The 16554-nt window shown below is 36.9% G+C and overlaps 1 protein-coding gene across 2 annotated transcripts in view; it reads right to left on the bottom strand.

The window, feature by feature from the left end:
- Bmp2k (BMP2 inducible kinase) overlaps positions 1-15933 on the bottom strand; it is a 131439-nt gene extending 115506 nt beyond the window's left edge. For both annotated transcript variants that reach the window (XM_076864882.1, XM_076864883.1), the window contains exon 1: positions 15572-15933. In XM_076864882.1, coding sequence (XP_076720997.1) covers positions 15572-15737 — 166 coding nt within the window. In that variant the 5' untranslated portion in view covers positions 15738-15933. The remainder of the gene's footprint in view (positions 1-15571) is intronic.
- Positions 15934-16554: the final 621 nt, after the last annotated feature.

The raw sequence follows: 16554 nt of genomic DNA, 5'->3' as shown, positions 1-16554 counted from the left end.
GCCTATAATCCCAACTGTGCAGGAGGATACCAAGTTCAAGGCCAGTCTGAACAACTCAGCAAGACCTTGTCTCAAAACAAAAAAAGGGGGGCTGTAGAATGTAGCTCAGTAGTGGAGGTTTAATCCCCAGTATAAAAAAGAGAGAGAGAGAGAGAGGGGGAGAAAAGAAAGGAAGGAAAGAAGGAAGGAAGGAGGGAATTTTGAAAAAGAATAATCATATATATGACCCAGTAATTCCACTTCAGGATATATAACAAAAGAAAAATGAAAGCAAGGATTCAACGTATTTTGTAAACCCATGTTCACAGCAGAATTATTCACAGCATTCAAAAGGTAGAAACAATCCAAATGTCCATCAATAGATGAACAGATAACTGAATTACAATGCTACATATATATACATATATATAAATATTTTTCAGTCTTAAAATGGAATGATATGATACAAACTACAATATAACAAAAGAAAAATGAAAGCAAGGATTCAACATATTTTGTAAACCCATGTTCACAGGAGAATTATTCACAGCATTCAAAAGGTAGAAACAATCCAAATGTCCATCAATAGATGAACAGATAACTGAATTACAATGCTACATATATATACATATATATAAATATTTTTCAGTCTTAAAATGGAATGATATGATACAAACTACAACAGGAATGAACCTTGAAGACATTACACTAAATAAGTCATGTACAAAAAAAAAAAAATATATTGCCCGCTATTTCTATAAGGTATCTAAAATAGTCCTATTCAGAGACAGAAGGTTGACTAGTGGTCATCAGGGGTTGGGGGGAAGGAGAAATGGGAAGTTAGTGTTTAATAAGCACAGAGTTTCAGTTTAAGATGATGAATAATTTTTGAATCTGGACACTGATGAAGGTGGCACAACAATATGAATGTACTTAATGCCATAATGCCACTTAAAAATGACTAAATGGTAAATTGTATATTATGTATAATTTAACATCAATTGCAATTCTTAAAAAAAGATGTGTACTGAAGGTTTACTGAAATATTTTACTGCTTTATCAAGGTCATTCTTAAGGAAATGGTCTTTGTTTTTTAACTGAGTGTGTATGTTAGTAAGAATACAATAACTACTAGTACAGTTTAGTGCCAACTGCCTTGATTTGTGTTAAAGTGTTAGCAATACAAATGGCAATCATGTGTCAGATTATGAAAATTATGTTTAACTGGTGGAACCTCTCAAAGGGTCTTAGAAATCTCTCTCCCTTTACAGAACACTCTTAAAGAGTCATTAATGAAATCCATTCTTTCAGAAAAGTCAATGAAGGAAGGAAAGATCACCTAACAGTTTATTTATGTTTGTAACTAAGTACAGAACTAAGGAACTAGGAGAAAATTCAGATTGATAAAAAAAGGAATAAGGGAAAAGGTGACCAGATGGACAGCTGTAAAGTTGGATATTAGATGGTAGATGAGAGGAGAGAAAATTTGTTACACTGATTTACCAAAAACAAAAAAACTCTCTTCACTTAAAAAAAATACAGACTGGACAAATTCTTCTTGAAAGAATTATGATAATTCCATAGATTGAAAAAATATTAGAAAGATTATCTTTAAATTAAATTTTTAAATCATAAATTATGCACCTCTATTTTAACATTGTACTGGCATGTGTCAGAAGTATCATAGAAGTAATGTCATGTTAAGTTACTTGTTCCCTTTTTTTTTCCCCCTCTTCTATAAAGAGTTTTGCTATGCTGCCCAGGCTGGCCTCAAATCCTCAAACTCCTGGGAGGATTCAAGGGATTTTCCCACTTCGGCCTCCCAAGCATCTGTGACTAAAAGGTTCACAGAAAGCGATGTCATGTTATTTTTAGGAAAATTATTTTATGATGTCATAAGAATTTATTTCACTGAAAAGACTTGAATGTTTAATATTCCAGGTTTAAAAAGTGCTGTGATTTAGTAAAATAAATTTGAAATGCTATTGTCTTTTTATTCTAAACAAATGTAGTACAAACATCAAACAAAATGCAAAAAATAAACAGTATTACAGCCCATCAGACTCCATGTCTTAAAATTCCTAAAACCTTGAACTTGAAACAAAAGAAAGTATGGGATAAGAACCCTGTTGTTTCTCTTCCTCTTTTCCCTTTCCTTCCTCAGTACAACAGGTCCTAAATACTACTACACTAGATTAAACTGAAGCTATAGTAATGTACTTTTATGCTACTTACTTTACGGCTCACAAATATATTATTACACTTAGTACTAGACCTGTGTAGACTGAGGCAACACACTAAGGAAACTGGAATTTTAAAACTTTATTGATTCTAACTGAGTGAAGTGGCATAGGCCTGTAATATCAGTGAGACAGAACAGGAGAATCTCAAGTTCAAGGCCAATCTGGGCAATTTAGAGAGACTTTGTCTCAAAATAGAAAAAAAAAAAAAAAAAAGAAGAAGAAGAAGAAGAAAAGAGGACTGAAATACAGCTTAGTGGTAGACTGCCCCTGGGTTCAATTTCTAGAACCACTGCACAATCATCACCATCACCATCATATCTTAACTCAAAAACTATAGTACATGATTTGATGGACTCAGAGTACCCTAGTCCCTTATATCTACTCCAAATCCCATCTCAATCAAAAGCCTGTATGTGTACAGAAGTCAATTTAAAAGGCAATATAGATAGATAGATAGATAGATAGTAATATTATAATATATGTTATTATAATCTAATATAGACACATATGTGTGTGAATATATATATACATATATATTAGATTGCTAGATCAAAATCATAAGACTCAAGTTCTACTCTCTACAACCAACATTAACAGTATGACTTGGTTTCATACCTTACTTTCCACCTTTCCATAGTTAGATGAAGGAACTAAAATTGAATAATCACTACTGTGGAAGATTTGATGAAGTACTAGCATTTTAAAAGAAAGACTGTTAGTCCAACAATCCAAGTTTCAGTTAACATATTTAGGTTATTTTCTGAAGGATGCTGAGAAATTCTACACTTAATTCAGGTCCGGTACACCACCACCACCCCACTCCGATTCCTATAGTCTTCCAAAGAGAAAAAAAAAAAAAAATAGAATTGACCTCACAGTAACCATAATGGCCTCCCACAACTTTTAAAAACACCTGTAGCATTTATTAAGAAAAATGGCCCCTACTCTAGAGGCAAGAACAAATTTAAATCTTGAATCTGTAAATAGGAGATTCTCCTACTAAAAATTTATGGAACGTATGTAACACCCACTTTGAACACTGAGGATTCATATACATCTTATAAGCTCATTTCCACACTCCCTTTGGATATACAGAATATCATGCACAATAACATATTTTAAAAAATAAAAACAATGGACTTGTACCATTTCTAAAGAAAAACAATAAAATCCATAATACCTCCTCTTAAATGGATTAGAAATAAAAAACAATTATCAATATGAGTTGATATTCTGAAGAGTTTCTCCTCTGGAGTATATACACAATACTCTGCTAAAAGATTTTGAAAAATTACTAAACATTTACCAATCCAGTTGACCTAGTTTAATTCTAATTTCAGCCCATCAGCTATAACACACACACACACACACACACACACACACACACACACACACACACCCCTTTAAGATATTCCTATTACCATACACACATTTAACTATCTTACAAATTTCTGTTACTGATCACAGAAAGATACCATCAAATCTATGCACATCTGAGCATATATACACACATACCGTACTTCTGAAAAAATAACTCAAAGCATGTGTTCTACTGATATGAGTCAGTAGCATCAGATTTTTTTCTATACAAAGAATACACCATTGACATTCAGTAGGAGAGATTCTGTGATACAGACCAGAAAAAAAAAAAAAAATGGGTCACAGCCAGTAATGCTTAATTAATTCTACTTCCTAGAAAAATGGTCCTGAGAAGATTCATTAAGTAAAATATTTTGGTAGTTTTGCTTTAATTCATTTTAGTTCAAATATCTTACTGATTTCAGCATGAATCGTAAAATCAACACTGTAACTACTGATAATCTTACTCTCAAGAAAATAGTTTAATATGTAAAAAGCTCCTACCAGCTCTAACAATAATTCAACCACCAAAAATTAAGTAAAATAAGTAATGATAGCATTTAGGCAAGAGAAATGGTGTGCTGGAACCCTTTTTTCCAGGGAATCAAGAAAGGAATGAATAGAAGAATATCAGGTGATGACTAGCTATTAACAATACTGAAAGTCTTGGTTCACTACCTTCTAACTTTTGTGACAAGCTTACACATTTCCTAATCTAAAAGCAAACTCAATGCCTCTCTACCTATAAAATAAGTAGCTCCGGTTTCACACAAACCAGTTAGAGGGGACCCCAAATTAACTTCCCTCAAATTCTTAAAGAGATGAATTTACATTCTTCCTAATCCCTCACCCCTTTCAGATATTCATCATCCCATTAAGTGTTGGTACTGCCACTCAACAGAAAGCCATATGCAGCTGACCATTCCCAAAACAGTTTCTTTTTTTCTTTTCTTCTTGTTTGGTACTGGGGATTTTACTCAGAGGCACTCAACCACTGAGCCACATCCCCAGCTCTATTTTGTTTAGAGACAGGTTCTCAACTGAGTTGCTTAGCACCTTGCTTTTGCTGAGGCTGGCTTTGAACTCACAATTCTCCTGTCTCAGCCTCCCAAGCCACTGGGATTCCGGCCCAAAATAGTGTCTTTCTTAAGGTCAGTTATCCAGAGCAACATTTTAGATCTACCCAGTTCCTCTCTATCCTACAGAAGTGGCTTTCTTTGGTGAAGTGATAATATTAGCTCAAGGGAACTCAAGCAAGTACATTTTGAGAGCTATACCTAATAAGAAGTACAATGCAGTACCCATGAAACAAATACATGTAATCATAACAAATAAAAAAGGCCACAAACCCAACATTAAATCTGGTGCTATTTTTTTCATCCATTGTACTACTGCACCTAATTATCAAATATCTCCTTATTTTAGTTTCTATAAAAAGACAAAATTAAGAGTTCAATCCCTAACACCACAAAATACACACACCCAACCCAAACATCAATTCCTAAACATCAACTGGATAGCTGAATATGTCAAAATGTAGTTGCTGTTCAATTGTTTTACAGTAATATTTAACAGGCCCTCTGACCGTTTTTTAATTCCAAAACTTAATCTCTTAGGAATGTACTGAATACCTACCACGAGTAACAGCACTGCAAGAGATAAAAGATGATTACAAACCAAGGAATAAAGGGACTAAATTTTAAAGTAAACTTCACATTCTACTGGAATAAAAACAAAGCTGTGTAACATACCAGCTATGAGTAACAGCTGCTACAGAGGGCATTCAAAGATAACACTCATCTGGTTGCTGAGTTTCATGGACAAACAAAGATTGTAAGAAAGTAACTGTATTTTAAATGTATCCTCTAAGACCCAATTTTAATAGAATGGGGGAGGCAGGTGTCTCCATGCTAAACAAAAGTAACAACATAAGCCAAAAATTAAGAATGAGAAAGTGTCTTAGTTTGTTCTGACTCTATTTTAAAAAGCCACAAATTGGGTGACATGTAGACAACAAATTTATTTCTTACAGTTCTGGAGGCTAGGAAGTCCAAAATAAAAAAGCTGGCAGATTTAGTGTCTAGTGAGGACCCATCTCCTCATAGACCTCTTCTCGCTGTGATTTCACATGGCTGAAGGGGTAAAACGTGTCTCTATGGGATCTCTTTTACAAGGGCATAAATTCCATTCATGAGGATTCACTGTCTCTTGACCTAATCACCTCCCAAAGGCCTTACTTCCTAATACTATCACCATAGGGGTTAGGATTTCAATATATGAATGGGGGGGTCACAAATACTCACACCATACGCAGAAATACGTATGAGAAGCACAGGAATTATCAAGTGCAATATTATACATATGAAATAAAAGTGATATTAAAGTTAATAGCGTGTGGACTGAAATCACACTGCAGAAAGTCTTGAATCCCAGTGTCATGGCTAAGCAAATACGACAGAGATATGAGCAGAAGTCCATTTCAGAAAGAATAAACTGGAAGGGACATAAAAACTGGTTTGGCAAGGAAACAGGCTGAAAGCACAGTCTGAATGTTAATGTAATTCTCTAAAAGAGACATTAAGGACCCAAATGAGGGTTGACAGCACCGGAAACAAAAAGTGACAAAACTTCACACATATCATGGGTAAAAACTTTCTATCCATAAACTCAGAGAAAGTATTATCATAACTCTCCTTCATAAATTATTTTCAAATAAAAACTTGAAAAACAAATTTTTTTTTATTCCTGATAGCTTCCAAAATACATATATTATAAATGAGTCATTTGGAGAACAAAATCATAAAATAAGTAATTTAGGTGGCATAATTTCTGAAACTAAATCATTTTCTGAAATGCCACATAATTTTATACAAGCTACTATTCCTTGATCTCAAAGAGCACCATAGCAACTTTTGAAAATATTTTTTCTCATTAATTAAGGAATAGTTTATATTGAAGGGCTGAGGATATACCTCAGTTGGTAGAATGCTTCCCTTGCATGAACAAGGCCCCGGGTTCAATCCCCAGTACCCCCCCCCAAAAAAAAGTTCACATTGTACAATAAAAAATACACTGCTAATCCACTGTGAACTCAAATGTATGATAATCAAATATAATCTTTTCATTATGATCTTAATTCTAAAATGGTTCATTGCTACCTTTCCCTATCCCATGATTTTCTCTTATCAAAAGGAGCAATAAAAAGTAGTTACAAAGTAGGTCAAGGTGGCTGATAACATTGTTAAGCTTTCTATATCAATACTCCTTCCAGCAAAGTAAGAAGGTTTAAAATCTCCAAATACGATTATGGGGCTGGGGTTGTGGCTCAGTGGTAGAGCGCTCGCCTAGCACGTGCGAAGAGGCCATGGGTTCAAATCTCAGCACCACATAAAAATAAATAAATAAAATAAAGTTATTAAAAAATATATGATTATAGATTTGTCTTTCTAGTTTCATTAATTTTTACTTCATGTATTTTGAAATTGTTATTAGGGACAAACATATTCAGGATTGTTATGCTTTCTTGAAGAAGTTACCCTATTATGGTTATGAAATGTTCCCCTTTAACTCTGAAAATACTTTTTCTTGAAATTTATTTTATAATAATAGCTGAAGTTCAGGTTTCTCATGCTTATTTTCCCCATCTTTTGATTTTAACTTATTGGTGTATTAATATTTAAAGTGTAACATATGTATAGACCATATAGTTATTACTTGCTTTTTACATGTTGAACATGTATACCTTTTAATTATAGTATCTAGTTCACTTATACTTAAATTAATTACTGATATTGTTGAGGAAAAAAAGAACACCTGACATGAAGGTCAGTGTAAAATTGGGTAAATGATAGGTTTGATGATGTAGCATTTCTGGAAAACAGGTTGAATAGTCCTGCTGTCAGGCTCACAGAAAAAATAGTTGGAACACTTTGGTTGCAATTGTTCATTCTCTCATTTATCACATGGTACACAGTAATAGATTTATCTTATTGTTTGTAAATTTTTATTTTACAAATAAAAATTCTGTCATCTATTAAAAATAAAAAGGAGCTATTATAGACAAAATCATAGAACGCTAAAATGGAAAAATGTGCTACAAATTCATTTTTAACTACATTTTTTTTTCCTTGAAGAAACAGGTCAAAATATCACAATGTGAGGTAAGGGTAGAACAGGGACTAGCAGCTGCCCTGACTCCAAGTTTTGCCCTTTTGTTCTCCTAATAGTTGCCTCCAAGAAGGCACTGTTTCAAAGATAATAAAAAATGTTACAATAGGCAAACCAGTAATAACAATCATTTCATATTTTAAAATAATATGCATTGCAAAATGCCTCTCTAAAGACTATATCCCAAACTATTTTCCTAATGCTACTGGAATTCATCAAGACTAGGTGGGATAAACCAAAAATTTCAACTATTAGCAAACATGTGCTGACTGATCTCATTCATAAAGAGAATACAGAGAATTTCCAATTAGCTAAGTACCCAATCATTTAGAACAGCCTGTCACTAAACACTCAACTTCCCAAATCAGTCCCCCTTAAAATAGTGGATAGGTAAATGGTTCACCAGAAATATAGGAAATATAATGAAGAAATAAACAACCTCAACACTTTGGAGACAAAAATTTATGTCCAGACAACTAAATAAAATATGGCAACTTTGAAATCACTATTTAGGACTCTTAATTCCAACTTGAGGCTTTAATCATTGGATAGCCACCAAATGTACTGTGAGAGATACATACATAAATACATACATACATGGAGTCTACACCTCAAATTTTGACCAAAAAAAAAAGATGGGAAATGGAAGAAAACCGAAATAATATACAAGCTTAGTTAAGAACATTACAGAAGATTCAGAATCAATCCTACCTTCTAGCATGATGCCCAATATTAACATCAAGGATCTTTCCTATTACTCCCTCCTACAGACTACTAGGTGGAAGATAGTAATAAATTCATTAATAAATGAATAATTCATTTTCATTATTTTTAAAATAAAGACATAAACTTTTCAATCTGCTAAGCCTGAAAATGTCAATATTAGTGACAGTTAACTACAGCTAAAAATAAAGAAATTTGACACAATGAAATTTAGTATCTTTATTGGAAATACATAATTTCCACTAAGTTTTTGAAATGCTGAAAATTGGAAATAATTGCTTCAGTGATAGTGTTTGTCCTTGAATAAAACTGCCACCTCTAAAGAAATCAGTGTTCAATCAAAAATTACATTCTAGGGGCTGGGGTTGTGGCTCAGTGGGACAGCGCTTGCCTAGTCTGCGTGAGGCACTGAGTTCGATCCCCAGCACCACATATGAACAGATAAAATAAAGGTATTGTGTCCACCTACAACTAAAAAATAAATGTTAAACAAATGTTTTAAAAAATTACATTCTAGAAATTAATCCTACAATGAGAATATAAACAACCAAATATTCTATGTAGTGTCCTTTACTACAAATCACTTTCATTTCATGTGACAGCATATGCTGCTATGAAAGTCAAAATTCCATATAGCTGATTAATACCTGAAATCTATATATAATTAAATATTAAAAGTTATTTAATTAAAAGTTTAGATTGTATACAAATGTAAATCTGGTATGTATTCAGATAAATGTGATACCCAATCTAAAAGCAAGTTATTACAATTTCAGAACCAGATTTCATTGAAAGCTTATAACCAAATCTGAATCTAAAGTTCAGCTGTATTTACTGAGAGATCTGAAATGCACTATTAGGTATTGTCACACATTTCCTTCTTTACCTTCATAATATATATTGACTCTATGTCTCAGAGGAGGAAATAATGTGTTCTAAGAGTTTACTTCAACAACAAAAAATTGCAATGGCAGGAATTAAGGACAGGAGTGATATAGAATCAAAAAGCTCTCCATGCAAAAAGTCTGTCAAAAGTCAAAGGCAGAATGTAAAATAATGTGATAATACTTTCCTTTTTTCACTCAGTTACCTCTGTAGAATGAAGAAAAATATACTGTCAATAGAGTAAGATAACAAGAGGACATTTAGATTATTCCTTTGGATTGGTTTTTTGTTGTTGTTGTTGTTATTTGTTTTGGTTTGGGGTTTTTTCCTTTGTTTTTGTTGCTGCTGCTGTTTTGTGAGTGTATGTGTGTTACTGGGGATCAAACCCATGGTCCTGTACACATTAGGGAGGTGCTCTACTCTTGAGCTACACCCCAGCCCCTTTTATAGTAATAGTGTATATTTTGAAGTTGCCAAGGCTGACCTTGAACTTGAAATGCTCCTGCCTCTGCCTCCCAAATACCTGGTATTTACTGGCATATGCCACCATGCTGGGTTATTCTTTCTTCACCTTATTTAAAGGAAGCAACTGAAATGACACTTTGTCCTAACTGCTTTTGGGCATCACCAAAATTGAAAATTTACAGTCCCTTGGCCTAAATTTAAGACCTTTGGTGATCCAATAAAGAGCCCTCCACTGGTACTTTTCAATTTGCAAATTAGGTCTTAAATTCTATTGAAGCACACTGGTAACTTTAAAAAATCACACATTATTTCCTTTGAGAAGCATTTGACTAACCGTATGTAGTAAGACAATTAGTAAACTCAATTAAAACAGAGTCTGTCTAGCCTCAAAAAGTTTATTTACCGAGAGGTAAAAAGGAATAATTAACCACTTTCATGTTTCTAAGTGCTTGCATAATTGTATCTCAAAACAAAAGATTAAATGTGATAAGAGGGGAAAAGGCAAATAGCTACAAGTGTCCACAGGAAGAAGGAAGTGATCATAACTGGAGTTAGGGAGCAAGAGTTACAGAGGCAGAAGCAGACAGGCAACTATGAGATTTAGAGATGGAATAACAGGAAGTAGAAATAAAGAGACTGGAGTAGAATATTCATCTAGCAAACAACCAGAGGCAAGAAGGTCTGAGCATGGATAACTGCGAATGCCAGGCCAAAAAATGTGATCCAATAAGATGACTTCTCAGCAACACAACTGTTCACTCCCTCTACTTCTTGAAATAGTCTTAGTTTCCAGGCATCAGATCCTCATACCTCTCTGGTAGCTCTTTCTTAGGTCTTCTGCTCTAATCAGTAGTTTTCAAGGTGTGATTCTGGGATCAGCAGCATCAGCACCACTGAGAAAGCTGGCAGAAATGCAAATGCTGGGCCTTCCCCAGACAAAATCAAACTTTGGAAGTCAGGCTCAACATTCTGGGTTTTATCAGATCCTCCGAAGGATTCTGATGAACACTAAATGTTGAGACCAACACTCTACAGGAGATCTTCAGTGAGCACCTTCTCATTTTACACTGTCTCCCTACATCCATCCTCTCCCTGGTCTTTAAATAACAGCCAAATACTCACAAATTGAAGTACCTATCTCTAAACCCAGCCTTCATTGCTGAGCTTCATCCCCTATACCCAAGTTCCAATTTGACGTTTCTTCCCAGATGTCTCAATTAAACATGGACTACTAGATAGTCTCCCAACACCCCCCACCACCACCAAATCTGTTCATTGCTTATCTCAGCAAATAGTACCTCCATCCAAGAACTGCATAAGCAAGTCATTCTTGACACTTCCTACTAATGCACCAATGTCCAAGCCACCTCCAGCATTTCATCCCCATTTCAACCACTTTCCATCTAGCAATCAGTATGACCATATGAAAATATAAATTGCATGTCACTGTCCCAATTTAAATTCTTCAATATCTTCCCATTGCAATTTAGGTAAAACCTAAACTCAAATAGCATACAAAATCCCTGACCCAGGTCACCTCTTCAACATTATCTTGGGTCTCTATTCTTCTTGATTCACTCATTGTAGTCCACAGCTCTGAGAATATTTCAGTTCCTGAAATACTTCTTCACAAAAGAGTTTTTCCTTTTCACCATAAGCTCCAAACCACCCTTACCTTCAAATCTCAAAACTTTTGTCTAACTCCTCTCATCCTTCAGGTTTCTGCAAAATGTTGAAAAAAGTTTGAGTTCCTAATCTAAATTGAATTAGTTGTTCTCTCATAAAACCCTAATTTCTCTTCAATTTTAACTACATTAACTGAATGATTTTTATTTGCTTGGTTTTTCCCACACTAGACTATAAGATTCATAAGGCCACTATATAAGTAGCACCTAGCAGTGCATGGTACATATAAGGAAAGAGTTGTGGGTTAATAACGATTGTTGAGATTTCTGTAAAATCTTTCCCTCTGTCCTCTCTTGGGAGCATTAATTTAGAGATTACTGAGTAGCCACAGATGATTTTTGCAAATAAGATATCATACTTACATCTATCATTTTCTTCTGATTTCTATAGCAAAATCAGATGTTATATTTTACTACCTTCCTGTAAAATTAACAATGAGAATTGGTTAATCTTTAGCTTATATTTACTCACTCTAAACAGTTAACTAAGTTTTAGAGGCTCCAACTACTGACAGAACCAATAACCCCCATGATCACATTAGTAAGTCCTACCCTCCTCACCATATTCACAGTACCATTCCTATCCAAGCCTTATAACCTCACTATTAGATTATCTCTACCAGTTATCATTGGTCTCTCAGTCTTGACATTTTATTTTATTTAAGTCTATTTGTGCCAAGAATATTTAGGGGAAAAAAATGTACCCTACACAAATACTGACTCCTTTCCATTATCATTAAGGCCTTCTTATGGTGATACATATGAACAAGCCAATCCCATGTCTTAATTAAAACCTGAAGGTTACATGCAATTACATATGCTTGACAATTTGACTATTTCAAGCTAAAAGTGACATACAATTCTAATTCATTTCTAAAGCCCAAAGTTGGAGTTTGCTCAAAATAGATTCCTGAAACTAAAACTATGAAAATGTCTATATCAGTCCTCTAAACTCTGAGCAAGAACTAAAAAGGTACAAATTTCAGCATTTTCAAATATACAGTATATATGCTTGACTAGGAAGACAATATGATAGAAAATACATATTTTGGAGAGGAAACCACCCCAATATTTTAGCTATAACAAAATGAGTATGCCCCTAAAATCAGCTTTTTTAAATTATACGTATAATAGATATGTGTATACACATATGTATAATAATAGTTAAACATCACAATGGGGATTCCATGTTTGCAAATCCCCCTACTTGATAAAATTTGTTTTAATGCCCATTATTCACAGCACTCTCCTGGTCATTTACAGACATGTGCACAATGGTAAAAAACTGGAGTCTCCTGACTTGCTTGTTCTTACTTCAACTCTCATATTGTAAAGAAGTGTCCTTTTCATGGTTAATTTAGTATCATGTTTTTCTCATTTTTTGCTTTTTATTGATGATTTCACTATTGCAAGTGGTCCTAAGCAAAGGGCTAAAATAATGTCTACTGGGATGTCCTCAATAGAGAAAATACTTGTTAATCATCCTCATTTAAGCATGAATTACAGCACTACTGGCAATGATTTCAATACTAATGAATCAATAACATATATTAAATAAGATGTCTTTAAACAGAAACTCACATAAGGCAAGGTTTTATACTGATCAGTTGAAAACAATATTATTAACAAAGGCTTACCAGATCATAACCCTGTTATTTTCCCATAAAAGTAATAACTCACTATTCACTAATGCAGTGTTCATAGTAACTTCTGGAACATAACTAATTATGTATATATACAGAGAGAGAGAGAGAGAGAGATTGATTGATTTACTGAGAAGACACTGCAAAAGTCATTCTGAATAAGCTTCCTATGTTTGCAGTAGCATAATGACATATCGGGGCATGGCATCTACTATGTCCTAGTCCTGTTTAAACAACATTGACCCAAAGCAAAAAATGTAAAATCTACCAAGTTTGTATTTTGGTCTGTCTTAGCTTCTACTACCTTTTCCACTCAGTGGTATACTTCTCCCCCAGTCAGGTACTCTAAACTATAATGCTTTTTTTGCAAACACTTGGCCCAATTGACAAAAACCAGTCAACTGCTTATTAATCATGCTTAAATGTGAACCAGACTTGTGCTTAAATATCTAACTCATGGCCTTACTTGTTTGGAATGGAGAGGAGATATTAAGCATGTGAAGTAAGAACAAACCCATCCGGATCAAAAGTAAACTGAATATTCATAATTTCAGTTGGATGTGGCTAGAGAGATAAGAAATACACAAGGGAAAAAAGCCTAAGCCTTGGCTCTCTTTTAGGGAAGACTTAATGCAGGATCCCAGGAGCTGAGGTGTGAGCTGGGGAAGTTCCTCTTCCAAAATGGTATCTTTAACCCTTGCTTCCCTCTAGCATTTGATTACTCATTTTTCAAAATGAGTAATGACAAATTTATAATAAAATTCAGTGGAACACTCTTAACAATGACATTAGTGCTTGAAAAGGTTTTTGTTTGTTTTTGTAGGTAAATGAAACTCTCCTTTTGAAAGTCATTTTTGTTTTCATTTTTCAAAACTACATATTTTAATTGAAAATGGGACAGGATATGCTTAGAGCAGTGATAAAAGTTACAAACAGAAACGTCAATACTTTCTACATACTAAATAAAAGAACTGTCTGGGATTTAGTGAGGAAGTGACTGTAACAATACTCAAGCTACATTTTAATTAAATATTAAAACAACTCAAAGACAGAAGTATGACACTGAGTTCATGGCCATGTGTTCTTAAATTGGGATGTAAATCCCAATCTAAACCAACACCTGAAATTCATGTGTAATAAAAAGCTAGGAAATTTTACAGCATAGTAAATATATCAAAACCAGTCACTATATACTTATTCTTTAGAGAAGCTAAGGATACTCCTCCTACCACCTCTTCAAGACTCGGCTTGGTTTATTATTTTTAGCAATGACTTACAAAATAATGACATTCACCCCTGAATAATTCCATATTTCTTTCTGCCTAGAATATTTTATAGATAAAAATCTTAAGTGTTTTCTCTTGCACTAATATACTCTTGTTTATGGCATATCAAAAAATAGAAGTGAAATCTCAATCTCCTGTTTTCAAACTACATCAAGGTCTAACTCTAGTAAGTCTCCCAGAACCAAAACTACTCTTTCAGATTTCTTTTCTCTTAATCTTAGAACTTAAAAGGGCCATTTACTGACAGAAATTATTTCTTATGAATTTTTAAGCATTTATTTTGTAGTATCATTTTGCAATTAAAAGTTCAAGGTCACAAAGCATGCAATAAAAAAGAGAAAGTATTTTCTACAAGCCATTTATACCAGAAATACAAAACTAGATTTCTTTTTTTAAAACAGTGTAAACTTTTTCTATAACTAGACTTCTACCTTTGTCCTAACTAGTTATAGATAATGAAGGATTCACCATAAAACTCCAAGAGTGAAAATTAACCTACCAAAAAAGTCACACTGGGAGGGCAGGAAAAGTACCTTGCCCAATGTAGAAGATTCTAAAGAACAAAGATAACAGGCTTCAAGTTAACCTGCTCCCCAAAGCCACCTCTTAACTAAATTTGGGACAGAGTATCAACAGACACTGTATGTGTGTATAGTTTTTCAACTAATGACTGAGCAGAAGCAAATCCCAGGCTCAACCAGGGGCTGCAGGGTCCTGTGCCCTGCGTCGCGGGTGGAAGCTCCAATGAAGAGGCCAACGCATGACACCCGCCTGAGCCACAGCTGGCAAAGCAGAGCCTCAATCCTGCGCGATCTGACCCTCAATGAGTCACTGGCCCAATCATGACACCACATCATTTGCTAGGACGTCTTGTATTTATTTCCTCACATCAAGAAAAACAGAAAACGATTTAAACTAGTAATGAAAGAACGGCGCCCTAATCAGAGCTGCCAGCGGCTTTTCTCGCCGTTCTTAAGAACGAAAGCCCGAGTTACTCTCTAGGAGCCCTCTTGGCCCAGCAGAAGAGACAGAACAGGGAAGAAGAGTGTGGGTCGAGAGGGTGAGGACCCGGGAAGCCACCGCCACGCCCCAGCCCTCCCTCACCTGCCTGCCCGAGCCTTCCCGGGCGCCCGTACCTTCGGCCAGCGACTCCTCCAGGGTGACCTGGTAGCGGCCGACTGAGAACACCCGGACACCCACGGACGAGCCGCCAGAGCCGCAGCCGGCCCCGGCCGCCCCGCCACCCGCTGCTCCGCCGCCGCCGCTTCCCTCCGACTTGGGCATCCGAGAGAACTTCTTCATGGTCCCGCCGGCGCGCTGGAGGGCACCGGGAAAGCGCAAGGGCGAGCGAGAGGGTGAGTCCCCGGCCCGGGCGCGCCGGGCGTCCGCGAGGGGTCGCCGCCCTTCGCCCGTCCGAGCGTCCGAGCGTGCTGCGGGCCGCCAAGCCTCACATTCCGCGCGCCGCGAGCGCACAGCTCCGGCCCGCCGCCCGCTCCGCGGCTCCGCTGCAGCTGCTCGGCTCCCGCAGAGGGCGGTGGGGAGGGCGGAGACAGGGCGGGGCACAGGGGGGCGGGCCCGAGCGCTGGGGCGAGGAGGACGCCTCCGCGAACGCCCCGGGCGCCTCCGCCGCCTCACGGAATGCCCGAGCGCGAGCCCGGGAGGAGGGAGCGAAGGAGGGAGGGAGAGGGAAGGGGCGGGGCGGCCGGCCGCTCAGGGCAGTGGGCTGGACCGCGTTGCTGCACACCCTTAGGACCGCAGCCTGCCGCGCTGCCGCCGCCCAGCCCGACCCGTCCCGCCCGCCACTCGCAGCCGTTGGTGGCACAGCGCTGCTGACAACCGCTCACAGAGCCCGGGCGCCCCGCGCAGGCGCGCTACCGCGCCGCCGGAAGTGACGGTTCCGGCTCTTGTCACGTGGAGGAGGAACCGGGGACGTGATTGTGGGGGTTGGGGGTGAGAGCGAAGTCCGGGGTCCCGGTTTTGGGTCGCGCCGGGAGGGTTTGGGCCTGGTCTGTGAGGCCATACTCCAAGCAGAGAGATGGCCCAGGGACTGGTTCCCGCGCTGGCTCTGCGATGGGGCTGTAAATTCAGCCCGGCGTCGATATGTCACTATGGGGGTCCT

Source organism: Callospermophilus lateralis, chromosome 8 (assembly GCF_048772815.1).
Source record: "Callospermophilus lateralis isolate mCalLat2 chromosome 8, mCalLat2.hap1, whole genome shotgun sequence".
Classification (NCBI taxonomy): domain Eukaryota; kingdom Metazoa; phylum Chordata; class Mammalia; order Rodentia; family Sciuridae; genus Callospermophilus; species Callospermophilus lateralis.
Note: the sequence above shows the minus strand (reverse complement) of the source record. Positions and strands in the feature narration are given on the sequence as shown.